This window comes from Periplaneta americana, chromosome 12, assembly GCF_040183065.1.
Source record: "Periplaneta americana isolate PAMFEO1 chromosome 12, P.americana_PAMFEO1_priV1, whole genome shotgun sequence".
NCBI lineage: Eukaryota > Metazoa > Arthropoda > Insecta > Blattodea > Blattidae > Periplaneta > Periplaneta americana.
In genome coordinates, this window is record NC_091128.1 from 161,667,971 (window position 1) to 161,682,715 (window position 14,745).

Below are 14,745 nucleotides of genomic sequence, written 5' to 3' on the forward strand. Positions count from 1 at the left end.
ACTCAGTATGAAGTAAAAATACAATTGTGTGCCTGATATTATAAATTACAGTTATATATGAGTAAAAATAAAGGGGAAGTTACTGATCAATGATGCAGTCTAGCCGGCCATACAAGCATGTTTGATGCGCGTTTTCCCGGCCAAAAGTCACGCTGAATGCTTTGTACACATTATGCAATGATTTTACATTTTGACTGATTTTTTGGATCATTAAAATTACTGAAAATAGTGTGATAGCAATGTATGCTGAAAAGTGAAATTACTTAAATCTCTAAACACAGTTATAAATAAAACACACCACATCTTAGATGAACAATTGCAACTCACTTTCATCGTGTCCTGCTAACATATTCTGCCATGGCTTGGTTAAAATTCCAATGTTCTTCAATGCTAGAAAGTTGTTGAGTGAGAAAAAGTGTTCTGTTTTGCCAACAGTGTGAAGAATATTTTTTCCACTCTTCTCCTTAGTTTCTATATTGGCATATTTTTTACTTCCTTCATTCTTCTCATTTGATTGCAGGTTTATTTTCATTTCATCATCTGACTGCAATTTTCTTTTGTTCTCCTGATCTGATTTCAGTTCTTCAATCTTCATGATTACGTGAATTTATTGAGAAGATACAATGAAATCCTACAAAAGAGGTACATATCTTTAGTTTGTGTTACAAAAACAATAAATCTAAGTCAACTGTTATTAGAAATACATAAGTATAATGTTTAAAGGCAAAGTAGATAATAGGAAATGTTTTCACTCAATGACTTGTTAAAGTGGAGTTTTCATTCTTCCCTTTCCTGATGAGATACAGACTTTTACACATTTAGAAGACTAAGTTATCTTCTTCACCTGATGTAAAAGCGAGGGAAAAAGTCAAGGACCATTTGACTGATCAGTGAGAACAAAAGGAGAGAAATTACAGGCAAACGGATAAAGATACGAATGGCAGCAGTTCTAAGTCAACAAATGCATGAAAAAAGGAATAGTCAAAATTAGTTAGCACGCCTTTTCATAAGGAGTTTCAGCCAATAGTTAAAATTTGTAACTAAATTAAGCAGAAAACTAAAAAGAGACGATGCTGATGGCTTGGAAAGACAAACTAAAAATTTGTAAACTTGTGAAGCGTTAGTCCAAAGTCTCTTAAAATCGAGTATTTTCCTTAGGCCAAAAATACGATATTCACTTCCAAAATCACCTGAACTTTCGTAGCTTAATATTGCCGAGCTATGGCTACTGATGCCAGAAATGAGAAAATGTCATTGGACAGTTTAATAATAATCGTAATACCACGGTAGTTAGGTTAGATTTGTCTCTGTATATAGGTGAATGGGGTGAATCCATCAATATTTATTTTTTAATAAGTCGGTAATATTGGACTAATCTAGCTAAAGGTCTATCTAGAACTGAAACATAAGAGGAATGAAATACATGGACGGAAGTCAAAGTTAAAGAATTTCGCGCTATAAACCAATATCTCCGCTTGGTTCTCTCTTTCTTGGTCTGCTAAATCTTCACATACTGTTATCTATATAACAATATGTACATTCTCATAACTACAAACAGAAATTTCCAATAAATTTACCTGCGATACCAAAAATTTGATGCAAAAGACCATATCCATCATTTTTATTAAGTCTGAGTAGCCTAGCTGTAAATATGACAATTAAAGGTATAAAATAATAATGTCTAAATTTCAACATGAAGGAAATGAAATAAATACAGTAATCCTGAAAGTTTGTGTAATGAGATTTTCAGATCTTATATTGAATTATATTGGATTACTTGAGTCCCAGTAGAACTTGGAATATTTTCTCCAATTCCATTCTCTATCTGCATTATACCCATTATACTACAAATTTAGAAACGTCATGAAATTCGCATGACGAATGTACCATCAAGAATAAAATTTAAAAACAGAGTCATATTAACATAAGCAACAAATGGATAAACATTACCAGCAATAACATGCATTCTTGAGCTCACAAAACTCTCTCGCACATATTACACACGCAACAATTAACGAGAGCAACAAACACGCAAATATTGAAGTGTGCCGCGTCTCACTGACATCAGACGGATGGGATATTAACACAATCTAGTGTATAGTCACGAAGCTCAATACGTAGTAAATAAGCATCCATTAATAGTTGCTAACCACTAGGATCGCTACGATCGCTTCATTACAGGCAATGCGAAATAGTACATGCACAATCTATTGTTCCTAGTATCCTCACAAACTCAAGCTTCGTGACTGTATATACTAGACTGTGATATTAACATTGGCGGTAACAACAGATTACTAAAATACGTCGTAATTGAAGAGTTCGCGGGAAAACGATGAATGTCACAGTTTTGTTAAGGTTGATGTCATTATCTAATTCAATGGATCACTACGAAATTTAATGTTGTTCTTATGAAAAATGGTAAAAAGGAGAATTATCACCACGAATACAGTAATCCTTTCCTTTATTTTCTATAGAAACAGCACTACATCTTGCAGTTATACTCAATTAGATCATTATCTAATCCTTAACAGAAATATGACATTAATCGTTTTTCCCGCGAACTCTTCAATTATTAAAAATAATACATTTCGTAGAGATTGTAATTTTATTTCGTGTCCACCCTGATCAGGGAAGTCCACAAATATTCTGATCCTGTCTTGCATGTTCCCGATCTGCAATCTTTCGAGTCCAGAGCTGCCAGATTTGAGGAAATTTCTTCAAATTAGGAAACTTCTGTAAAGAAGAGGGAAATTTCGAGGATTTGAAGAAAATACCAGACTTCTGAGTTTTTTTCTACTTTCGTTTTAATCTATAGATGAAATGTGCAATAAAAATCTGAAAATTATATTTTTAATTTTTGATATTATACATGTGTTGAAAATACCTATAATTTCACCAGTTATCGGCAAATCAGAACGCGAGCAATTATAGCGCGAACAATAATTCAAATTTCAAATTCCTGTCACTTCACGAATACCAATTCATTTTTCTTTTTTTCCTAATTACAGTCTTTACCGGTACTTAGAGAAGTCTCTTACCCTTCAAGCTTAACCAACCCATGTAAAAGAGAATGAAAATTGCATTATATTAGGTTATGAAACTAGCGCACAGTTAGTTCTGGTGATTTCGGAAATGAAGAATCCGTCATTACACTACGTTATTACAGACCAGTACTGACATTACAAAACAGAAAAAATCACCAGTCCTTGCCCAGCGTATATGCAAAGCATAAGAAAATCCTAACCTAAGCTGTCACAGATTCGTATATGCAAGGTATAACAAAAGCCTAAACTAACCTAAACTGTCACAGATTCGTATATGGAAGGCACAGCTTGAGTGTATAGTACACAAGCGTGAAACTTTCGCAATGTCACCAAAGTTATTGGTATGACTGAGGAGAGAGCTCTAAACACTTGTAGGTGTATAAGCAGAGTCCGAGGAACTAAATCAGCCGCTAGTTTAAATTTCCACAAAATTTACTAACATTGAAGAAACGTGTTATCTTCGCCAAACCGGTTATTAATTTATGGCTGCTGCCTATATGAAATTGGGATCTAATTTGATTCACTCACAAAATAACCACTTCTGCTGATTTCGGAGCAGCCAATATTATAAATGGTTTGGTGAAGATTACCAAGAAAAATATTACAAAATTTAATTCTAAGCATTATGCACAAAATAGCTCATTAGGAAAAACGAACAGCAGATGTACAACCAATGGACAGATTAGATGGTACGGTACGATGAATTTAGGGGGGGGGGGGAAATTGATAAAATGGCGTACGCTTATGCAACATCCATAAATATAATGAACAAAATTTATTCTATCACAGAAAAATCTTCAACAATAAGATAGGGCAATGAAGGAAAAAAACGCGCGCACGCACGCACGCGCACACACACACACACACACACACACGAGAGCCACTGTATGGGGGGACTGGTGCCAAACCAGAACTGTGTTGAATTTGGGGAGCTATAGTGAATAGCAAAATCCGGTTTAGTAAGTCAGCTATAACAGCTGGGGTGGATTGTCGTGCTGACCATAAGTTACCCCCCCCCATATTGGTTGGATGATCGTTCATCCATTGCATTCTTTTATTTTCTTTGCTAAAAATAAAGCAGTTTTCAAGTGCTTTTCGTTTTCTTTTTAACTTACATTTCTCCCATAGTCTGTATTAATATTCTTGAATTAGATAACAGTCATTAGACTAATAGGCCTACTTATTTACAAAACAAAAGTAGGTTGATGCTGCTTTCTAGAGACCCTATGCTCTGAAAAAATGATAAGCCATTATATAAGTAAAGATGCTCTCTATACATGCCGTGAATGACACATGGAGGTAGAGTTCCATGCATTCTTTGACCACGGCACTATAATGAGGTGGTGTGGTCAGCACCATGCTCTGATCATCTTTTTACCCCCCGGGGAAGGCCTGGTACTCAATATTGTAGGAGGTTGAGTAAACCTCAGGGTCTGTTCTGGAAAATCTCACCACCATCTGGGATCGAACCCCAGGTCTTCCAGTCCATACCCAGCTGCTCTACCAATTGAGATATCCAATCACCCATCATAATAATAACAGAAAATAAAACTGACAAGAAATTCCTAGGATCCCTGTAATTACGTCAAATAAATTTAATGCAGTTTATGTAGTGTATTATTAATTATTATTATTACTTACTTACAAATGACTTTTAAGGAACCCAGAGGTTCATTGCTGCTCTCACATAAGCCTGCCATCGGTCCTTATCCTGAGCAAGATTAATCCATTCTCTATCATCATATCCCACCTCCCTCAAATCCATTTTAATATTATCCTCTCATCTTTGTCTTGGCCTCCCCAAAGGTCCTTTTCCCTCCGGCCTCCCAACTAACACTCTATATGCATTTCTGGATTCACCCATATGTACTACTTGCCCTGCCCATCTCAAACGTCTGGATTTAATGTTCCTAATTATGTCAGGTGAAGAATACAATGCGAGCAGTTCCGCGTTGTGTAACTTTCTCCATTCTCCTGTAAAAAATTGGGAATTAAATTCATACACATATTTATAAAAGTTATATATTACTTTTATTGTAATATGTTTGTACAATGTAGATGGAAATAATGGATGTTGAGGAAGTGGGATTAACACATTAAATTATTAATGCACATTGCACAGCTATCGAATCTGTCTATCAATGTCAGACATTGAAAACAGATAATACAATGCTAGAAATAAAAAAATGCCGCACAATCACACACTCCAATAACACAAGAATTTGTAGCAATGGGAAATATTATGAAACCAGAATGACAAAAGTGTTACAATATTTTTGAAAATTCAAAATATGTAATCTAATCTAGGAACTTCAGTTTTATTATGCTGATTCAATGTAATGAGGAATGTTTACTCTTGATGAAGATGGAAGACAAAGCCAGGATCGAGATACATAAGTACTGGAAAATAGTGTTCTTACAACTCCTGTATGTACAAGTTACCACTCAGTTTCGCATTTCTTTTGTCATGTAACAGTAGGGTTGCCAACTGTTTTTGAAGAAAATGCGGGAGACTTTGCAATCTGCAATATTTCACATAGACAACTGACAAATTATTCAATTCAGTTAGGCTTAAATTACGAGTATTTTGAGAGGTTTGCTTCGCGTAATAGTTTCAAACACACTGTGAACATTCCCTGCATGAGTAGTTAAAGTCGACAGTGATCTGCAGTTCTGATTTGATTGGATGTTTCGTGCTCCTGTTCGAACATCTATTCACTTACTGTTCATAAGAGAAAACACTCTGTGCATGAGCTTTACTGTCTGGTATGCTTACAACACAACTCATTAGTTCTTTTTTTCTGAATTTCTAACTTTAACATTGTTTGATTTTAAACTGTGAAATTATTTCTGGCAAATATTAACTTCTACAGAGATTGCACATTTCAGTGCATCTCTGGAACAACTGAATCCATAATATAAATCACCTTCGATAATGAAAAAATTAAATAAATGCTCGAAGAGAAGAAGAATATGGGAGTTGGGAGATTGTTAAAAATTAGGGCTAAATACGAGAGATCCTGGGAAATACGGGAAGGTTGGCAACCCTATGTATCAGACACTTTGTCACAGATTCTCAATCACGTTTTGTGAATTCTTTAAAAATGCGCAGTGAGACGTTCAATGTCGGCCAGATCGTCAGCGATCTCGTCCACTTTGGTGCCTATCTTCTTGGCCACTTCTTGCTTCTCTGATGTGGGGAGTCCCAGAAACAACCACACCAGTTCCCCGTCGATAATGCCACGAGCAGGATTACTTAACAGTTTTGTTGCACTTTTGTACGTCCTGGTAAAAAGAAATAGCTCAATATTAGACTGAAATGTACATAAACACAGTAATACACACATCAATCAATCAATCAATCAATCAATCAATCAATCAATCAATCAATCAATCAATCAATCAATCAATCAATCAATCAATCAATCAATCGATCAATCGATCAATCAATCAATCAACCAACCAATAAGTCAATCCTACCATTTTTGATTATAACAATTTATTCAAAATAGTCAGGTAAATACTACAAAGATGTAATAAATGTACAGTAACCTGAATGCCTTTGGGTTAAGACCTGCAGTATGTGGAATATGATTTATAAGAACATTCTGCAACATGAGTAGCCTGCGGTATGTTTTTTCAGGAACTGGCAACACATAACCCAAACCCCCATCGAGCGTTGCTGTAAAAGAAAGAACAAAAAACACAAACATGTAAACAAAATTACAATTACGCTTAATTTATTTACTTGCAAACCAAATTACAAGCTTTCAAAGTGCATACCAGTACTGTAATGTGTATTGTAACCTATTCTACCAATACATAGTAGGCCTATGTAAATACTATTAAGATCTGGCATAACAAATTGATAGGCAAACTACAGTAATAGAAGCAACCCTAAATAACATTTATACAGACCAAGTGCTAAGAAAAAATTCTCTGGTGTTTAGTCAGAACATGAGAACTCCAAAAACAGCTGTTTTGAGATACAAGCGTTTTTATTTTCATTTTTCCTTTAAAAATCAGAATTCTAGTTTACATACAAATGTGAATGAAAATAACATAGATTAGGGCACTGTTTAAGTATGTGTACATGCTCTTGCCTTTCTATAGCTTCTAAGTAACCTACCGGTAGGTGTAGATAGCAGGAAATGGCCATTTTGTTCTGACCAAATTCTACAGAATTGTAATTTTAACAAATTCTAAAGCTGTGGGAGAAGCTTTCTTCAATTATGATTTGACGTCTACAAACATGAAATCATAACATAACTCAAGTTTCTTAAAATAGAAAGTAACAAAGAGTATTCAAATGAACTTCCATGTGGGAGTATGAAGACATGCAGGTTTTCTTTGAGTACTCCAATTCCCCTATGATATCCCAACAATTCTCTATCATCATACAGTAATGTGGATCTATTGCCCGTGGTGCACTCTGGACAGTCTCTGACGAACTAAGTGGTCTATGCTTCTCGGCACTAGTGTCACTCATAGAATAACAAAAGTTAAAGGCCCTTCCAATGGGAGGGGGAAAAAGTAAATAAATAAATAAAATTATTAAAGTAAGTAAACAAATAAATGAAAGACCACATGGGCAACTGTAAGAATCTAAGAAGTAAAATTAAATCAGAATTGCAATTCTAACAGAAATGCATAAACATTGGAAGGCAGTTTATAAATATTCAGTTCCTTTTCAACATGTCAACAAAAATGCAAATTCATATTAGCAAATCATTACTCAATAAAATAAATTTAAAAAGTGGGTGAAGAAAGAATGATGCTGAAACTGATCAGGAAGAGCAAAAGAAATTGGCTGGGTCACTGATTGAAAAGCAACTGCCTATTGAAGGATGCACTAAAAGGAATGGTGAACGGGAGAAACATTCAGGGCAGAAGAAGATATCAGATGACAGACGACATTAAGATATATGGATCATATGAGGAGACTAGAGAAAGGCAGAAACGAGGAAAGATTGGAGAAAGCTGGGTTTGCAGTGAAAGACCAGCCCTTGAGCAGATGAGATGGCTATGAATGAATAATAATCTATCTAAAACTAGTTTAACAATGTGTACACATCTTCCAGTGCCCAATATTCTAGTTTTTGAAAATTAATTTTAAACATTCTCTCCAATCTTCTCTGTTAAGCCACTATCCTTCTCCAATCTTCTTTCCCTCATTGTTGTTTTAATTCCATGAATCCCTGTAGTATTAGGTCTCTCTTTCTTCAACCTCTCGGGCGGCAACCATTCCAACACTTTTTTTGGTAATCATTCTTCACTCATCCTTTTTACGTGACTGTACCATTGCAATTGCTTATGTTGTATAATAATAATAATAATAATAATAATAATAATAATAATAATAATAATAATAATGTGACAGCTGCGTCGGGATTCGAACGCATGTCCGACAGGGCGCACGGCAGACGAAACGTTGGTCGCTTAGGTGTGGCGGCGAGGGGAGGTTGCGCGCGCATCTGGTGCTTGCCGAGAGGGGAAGGAAGCAAACTGCTGCACGGTGAAGGGGGAAGCAGCAGCGTGGCAGATTATTCGAGAATGGTATCTCTGGACATCCGTGGAAATTTCTAGCATTGTAGTTAGGTTATAAATTACAACACGCAGGTGAGCAGTGAGTAAGTCAGTGGACAGCAAGCCAGCCAGTCTTGTGTACCGGAGTTCGACTTGAGTGTGTGTCTGCAACTGTGTGAGCATCCGAAGACCTGAGTTCGAGTGCAGTGGACCGCAGTTGGAGGGACCTGAGTTCGAAGTTCAGTGGACTGTCTCTAAGGTCTGGGGTTCGAGATACTGTGAACTCGAGTGACTGAGCTAGAAGAACTGTGAACTGAGAATTGACAGTTCTGATTTGTAAATAGTGCTTTGTGAACATTAGTTAAAATTAACAATAATAATAATAATAATAATAATAATAATAATAATAATAATAATAATAATAATAATAATAATAATAATAATAATAATAATAAAGGTGAAAGATGTGTGTCTGCATGCATGGTTGAAAATACATATTTCTCAACACATTTCAGACAACTGACTAATCGAGATTGGCAATGTAAAGTGCCAAAGAATTGTGTCGCTGACTTATTGTATCAATTAATAAGGAAAACCCAATGTACTATCTGACACGCAGCAACACTGCACCTAGGTAAGAATGCCAGTAACTTAGGTTTGACTCACTCTATATAAATATACACGAATGGTTGTAAAATGTAATCTATAGAAACTCTGTGATCAAAATCAGGTTTTCCTCTTGAAATGGGAGTGCCAGGGAAAAAATGCCAGAATTTCATACTGTCAGTGATCGAATTGGAGTTCCTCTACTGTAGAAAGCTGGCTAGAAAAAGGAACAATGTTTTCTGAAAAGACTGGCACTACCTGGAGGAGGGGCTGCATGACATTTCATTGTGCTGGCAAGTGCATGTCATGCTGAGTTCTTCAAAAGATACAATGAGGGGACGAAAGGTTCAATAAAATATATGATTATAGCATCATTAACTAATATTTGAAAAATAATTCAAGAAAGCTATCAACATACCAAACATAGTTATATGCCTCTTTTCAGCCCCCTGGAGATACTTCTTATCAGCACAGTTCTCTGTTACTTTGCATCGTATCCTAAAGAATGTGTTAATGTGCTGACCAAGGTGGAAATCAGCTTTCCGCAGCAGTCGCTGACCTACAAAAATTAAATAACAGTAAGTCCATGCACATGAGTACGGTATAATATATCTACAACTATACCGACATTATCCACAACATACCTCCAAAGCTTTCTCGTGATTCAGGCTGGTACATATAGAGTACAAGATTCTTATCACCATCAGCTACCAGGAATCCCATCTGTGTGTTGTCTAGCAGAAATTCACATGTGTACACTTCTGATGGTCGGAAATCCTATGAAAAAAAATAGTAGCGCTCTGATTATCTTTGCTTTTAACTGCTGTCATTTCTACTACCACTGTTCACCACTGTTTACTATGTACCATTTAATTCGATTATTATCAAAATTTTGCTAATTATCATTTTTGCCAGATAAAGTACTGATATACAGGGTGATTCACGACGATTTCTGAAGACATCCTGAGCAAAAAATGTCATATAAACATTTGTCCTAATCTCAATATTTTCAAAGTTACATTAATTTAAAGATGTTAGTAAAATACCTTTTTTCTTTAGTTTTAAGGGGAGGCAGAGGTGAATATTTCAAAATCCACAAAATTTATCCGATTTGGATACTAAGTATGTTATTAGTAATGGACATACCAAGTTTCAACTTTCTAAGTACAATAATAATTTTATAAAACTTTATATCATTTGATATAAAAAACTCCATGCACCATATTGTAAGAAATTTTCAATATCTCTTTTTATTTATATGTTCAGAGAAGGTATATAAATAATGATAAGTATTAGTTTATTATGGGAATAATATAGTAATACAGTTATCTTGGTTTTAATTTCATACTTTTAAAGGGCACAAAGTCAAAAACTAACATCGGAATATGAAAATAAAGATAATAAAAATGGAAAAAACCAAATTTTCATTTTTTCTTCAGTTTTTGTTCAAAATTTCACCTCTGCCTCCCCTTAAGGGTAAAAAAATATTACAAATAGAAAATGAACTGTTCAGAAGTATCATTTCTTTAATTAACTAATGTTCTGAAATTAAAAATGTGTTGTTAATTCCTTTGTACAGATTTTATTTTTCAATTTTTAACTAAAAATTACATCATTCTTAAGCACTTATCACAAAAATTGTTACAAATCATTCTTCTTGCCTCCCAGTAGGTTCTTTGGGCAATACTGTTGTTCATTTAGCATTATCTGCGCCATGGCGTCGTGGTCTAAGGCATATGCCTAGGACTAGTGTTATGGAAAGCACGCTAATTCGAGTCCTCATGGGAGGAAGAAATTTTCTCATGAAATTTCGGACAGTGTATGGGACCGGTGTTCACCCAGCATCGTGATGCACTTGGGAAGCTATGATACGTAGCGAAATTCGGTTACGAAAGCCAACTATAACAGCTGGGAGGATCATCGTGCTAACCACATGATACCTCCATTCTGGTTAGATGATCGTCCACCTTTGCTTTGGCATGTGAATGTGAGGCCAGCTGCCGGCTGATCGGTCTGAGCCCTTCAAGGGCTTGGTGCCATGGATAAAATAAAAGCGATACATGGGACTTAAAAGTATGTGATGGACGTGAATAATTTGAAATAGCAATCCATATTTGTTAATGAGGCCGATATGTCACTGATAGATGGTAGGATTATCAAAGTACGCACAAGCAAAACAAAGAACCAGCCATCTACATCACTAACTTCAAATCGGGGAAAAAGGCTGGAAGCCGCCATTTTTAGTGGGCAAGAATCTGTGTTGGTTTTACAGATTTCTGTTATATGGTATACAGATGTGCAGTTTACATACCCAGTGCTTCGTTATCGCAAAATGCTGATGTTATGTAATGCTTTTGAATGCATAAACAGCTTTTATGTAAGTAATACGTACTTTCTTGCCCACTTAACAAATGGTGGAATAGCTAATTCACAGCCTGTTCCCAAAGCTTTCAAGATAGCTACTTAGCAATCTAGGTAGGTTTGAAAACAGCAGTTGCAAGATGGCTGCAACTTTGCACAAGTGTACCAATGTGTCTTCAAATAACCTATACAATTATTTTGCAATTAACTGGCATATGAGGGATTCTACTGTAATTTGTGACAATATTTCGATCAACGAAAATGTGCTGGTTGTTTATCATAAACACATTAGCATATGAAAGATTTGGCAATGTTAACGTCTGTCAGGAATCAACTTTGATTCGTTCCACTAATAGCAACTGAACTCACCCTGCTGACAAGGGACAAGGTGCGGTATTCCTCCTGGAACCTCAGTAAGCTGATGGACTTGTACACATCTGCCACTAGGATCAGACTCTTAATGCTCAGCAACTGATGAATGTAGATATTCGTGTCGATGAATGCTACACCCACAAGGTCGTTGTCCTTCAACTGCCAGATGTAAATCTGTGTACCACGAAACCAAAATTCACATTTCAAAGAAACTCATAAATTGAAATGAACATGTTACTGAAAAAAGTATCATATTAAAGGTGTCTGTTGCAATTGTTACTGCCAGAAGGTGAAAAATATACTCAACATGGATATTAATTGTGAAATTACGACGTACTTTCTGACCCACAGCAGACACGAGGAAGCCAAGAACATGTGTAATGGCTGTAACAGGTCCCTTCTGTTCCTTGGAGTACACCATCTTGAAGCGATTCTTTGTGAGTGGTTGTCCTGGTTCTGGTACAACCTCAATGATGTCAAAGATGAGAATCTGCACAAGGAAAAATAATACTTACAGTTTTCAGAGATTAAAAGAAATCGTTTCCCTTTTGCTTTAGAAAAAAAAAAAAACATCCATTTAGAGCTATTGTAAAATAGTATGATTCGCTTATATGAAGCCAAGTGCATTAAAATTGTGGAAGCGAAATTCTTGAAAACTTGTTTACATTCTTTCTCTGATGATGTTTTATATTAAAACCAAGATACATTTAGTATTAATAAAAACATTCATAACTTTAACACGAGACACATGTTAGGTCTCCATCTATCCTTTCTTAGTCTCAGCTGTTATAAAAAGGACTTAACTATTCATGTATTACGATCTTCAATTCACTAACAAAATTGTATTAAAGCTTTGAAGAGACTTAAGAAAATATTCAGAGCAGAATTAACAAAATTTCTCAAAACTTATACCACAGTCTAGTATATACAGTCGCGAAGCTCAATACATAGTAAATATGCAAACATTAGATAGTTGCTCACCACTAGGATCGCTAATACAGGCAATGCAAAATAGTACCGTTACAGTCTATTGTTTCTAGCACCCTCGAAACTCAAGCTTCGTGACTGTATATAGTAGACTGTGCTTATACCTTCTACTAAACTGATGAATTGTTTATGCTTGTAATTATTATTAATTGGTTTATTTTAAGACGCTTTATCTAATCTGATAGCTATCTAGCATCTGACTGAAACAAAGGTGATAATGCCAGCGAAATGAGTTCAGAGCCCAGTGCCGAAAGTTGCCCAGCATTTACTCTTACAGGATTGAGGAAAAAAACCTCAACCAGGATCTGAATCTGGACTGACTCATTTCATGGTCAGACATGCTAACTATTACTCCATAGCGATAGACTTAAGCTTGTATGAGGGTCATTTCATAAGTCATAGCAACTATATTATATCAGCCAATAAATCTGCAGGAACAGAAATTCACTATATAATAATAATAATAATAATAATAATAATAATAATAATAATAATAATAATAATAATAATAATAATAATAATACATAAGGAGCATTCGAAAGAGTATTAAGTATGTCTTTTGTATATATTGATCTTGTTTCACACGTTAGTCACTGTAGTCTCTTACGGATTTTGTTCTTTTTCCACATGTTATTATGTGATAGCGTTCGCACTTTCGGTCGCACAGTGAGCAAATGCAGTCGTCGTCTGGATGGTGGAATCTTTGTGTCCTAGATATCTTGTGGTGGAAGCCGTGGATAGCAAGTCTGGTTACCACGTGTCTTTGGTCCTGGCACGTCTCTGTCCACTTCCGTTTCGTCATTGCGCTTGTACAATAGAAGTCTGGGTCGATGTCATTTTGCTTCCTACGACGTGTCTCCAGGTGTGCTTGATACGGGCCCGTAGATGGCAGCATTAGTTCCAGCCTGAGGTCCTCTATGAAGAAACTCTCTTTGGCCAACACGTAGACGATCCTTGTAGGGGACTGCTTTCCTACTCCTAGGACTCTCTTCAGGAACCTTGCCTTCACATTTTCTAACTTTGCAAGGTCGTTGTTCGTCAGTTTCTCCCATATTAATTCTATTCCATAGGAGGCGATCGGTGTTATAACTGCATGAAATAATGACATTGCTGTGGTCAAGGAGAGTTTGCTGATGTTCGGAATTCTGTTTATGGCTTTCGTGGCTGCCGTTGCTCTTTCCTGGATATGTATCCTGTAGGAAGTCATTGTCGGTTGCAGGTATACACCTAGGTAACGAAAGGTGTTCACGGTCTCCAGCGTATCTCCTTGCAGGGTAAGTTTGTCGTCTTTGGCTGGTTATCCTCCCTTTCTAAAAACCATATGTACTGTTGATCTCGAAGTTGTTTTTGCAGGCCCACTGTTCGAGCCTCTCGAGTGCTGTTTGCAGATCGCTCTTGCAGTGCGACCCTAGAGCCATGTCGTCTGCATACATTATTAGCTTCACTGTGGGTAGGTCCTTAACTATGTCTATGACGTCTGCTGTTATGATGTTGAACAGCAGGGGGCTCATAGGGTCGCCCTGTGGTACGCAGTTTGTCTGTCTGATCTTTTCGGATAGGACTGCGCCGTCGTTAATAATGATGTGGTTATATGCCAGAAGAGCCTCAATCATAATGGCTAGGGGTGTGTGCCTCCCGGCATCTGTTTTAGCTTATTTATGAGGATGTTCCGATTGACTAAGTCGAACGCTTTCCTATAGTCAATGAAGACAGCGTGATATTTGCCTTTCTTGTATCTAAGGGTCTGCTCGAAATTCACTATATGCGATTGAAGATCACTGGAATGTGCTTCGCAATGCTAGTACCAAATTGGGTCCGGGTATAGGAGGCAATGGGGAAGGGAAACTGA

General features: G+C 36.3%; 2 protein-coding genes across 3 annotated transcripts in view; both read right to left on the bottom strand.

Annotated features, from left to right (window-relative positions):
• LOC138711087 (uncharacterized) overlaps positions 1–2,334 on the bottom strand; it is a 45,823-nt gene extending 43,489 nt beyond the window's left edge. The window contains exons 1-2 of one of the 2 annotated variants that reach the window (XM_069842404.1): positions 1,951–2,329; positions 328–631 (exon numbers count right to left, since the gene is read on the bottom strand). In XM_069842404.1, the coding sequence (XP_069698505.1) occupies positions 328–595 (268 nt within the window). In that variant the 5' untranslated portion in view covers positions 596–631; positions 1,951–2,329. Of the gene's footprint in view, positions 1–327; positions 632–1,950 lie in introns of both variants that reach the window. The other variant, XM_069842405.1, reaches the window with a different exon arrangement.
• A 3,674-nt stretch (positions 2,335–6,008) lies between these two features.
• The window catches only part of Cpsf160 (cleavage and polyadenylation specificity factor subunit 1), a 36,529-nt gene continuing 27,792 nt past the window's right edge, over positions 6,009–14,745 (bottom strand). The window contains exons 20-25 of the mRNA XM_069842409.1: positions 12,247–12,399; positions 11,907–12,083; positions 9,821–9,953; positions 9,595–9,735; positions 6,597–6,726; positions 6,009–6,329 (exon numbers count right to left, since the gene is read on the bottom strand). Coding sequence (XP_069698510.1) covers positions 6,143–6,329; positions 6,597–6,726; positions 9,595–9,735; positions 9,821–9,953; positions 11,907–12,083; positions 12,247–12,399 — 921 coding nt within the window. The 3' untranslated portion in view covers positions 6,009–6,142. The remainder of the gene's footprint in view (positions 6,330–6,596; positions 6,727–9,594; positions 9,736–9,820; positions 9,954–11,906; positions 12,084–12,246; positions 12,400–14,745) is intronic.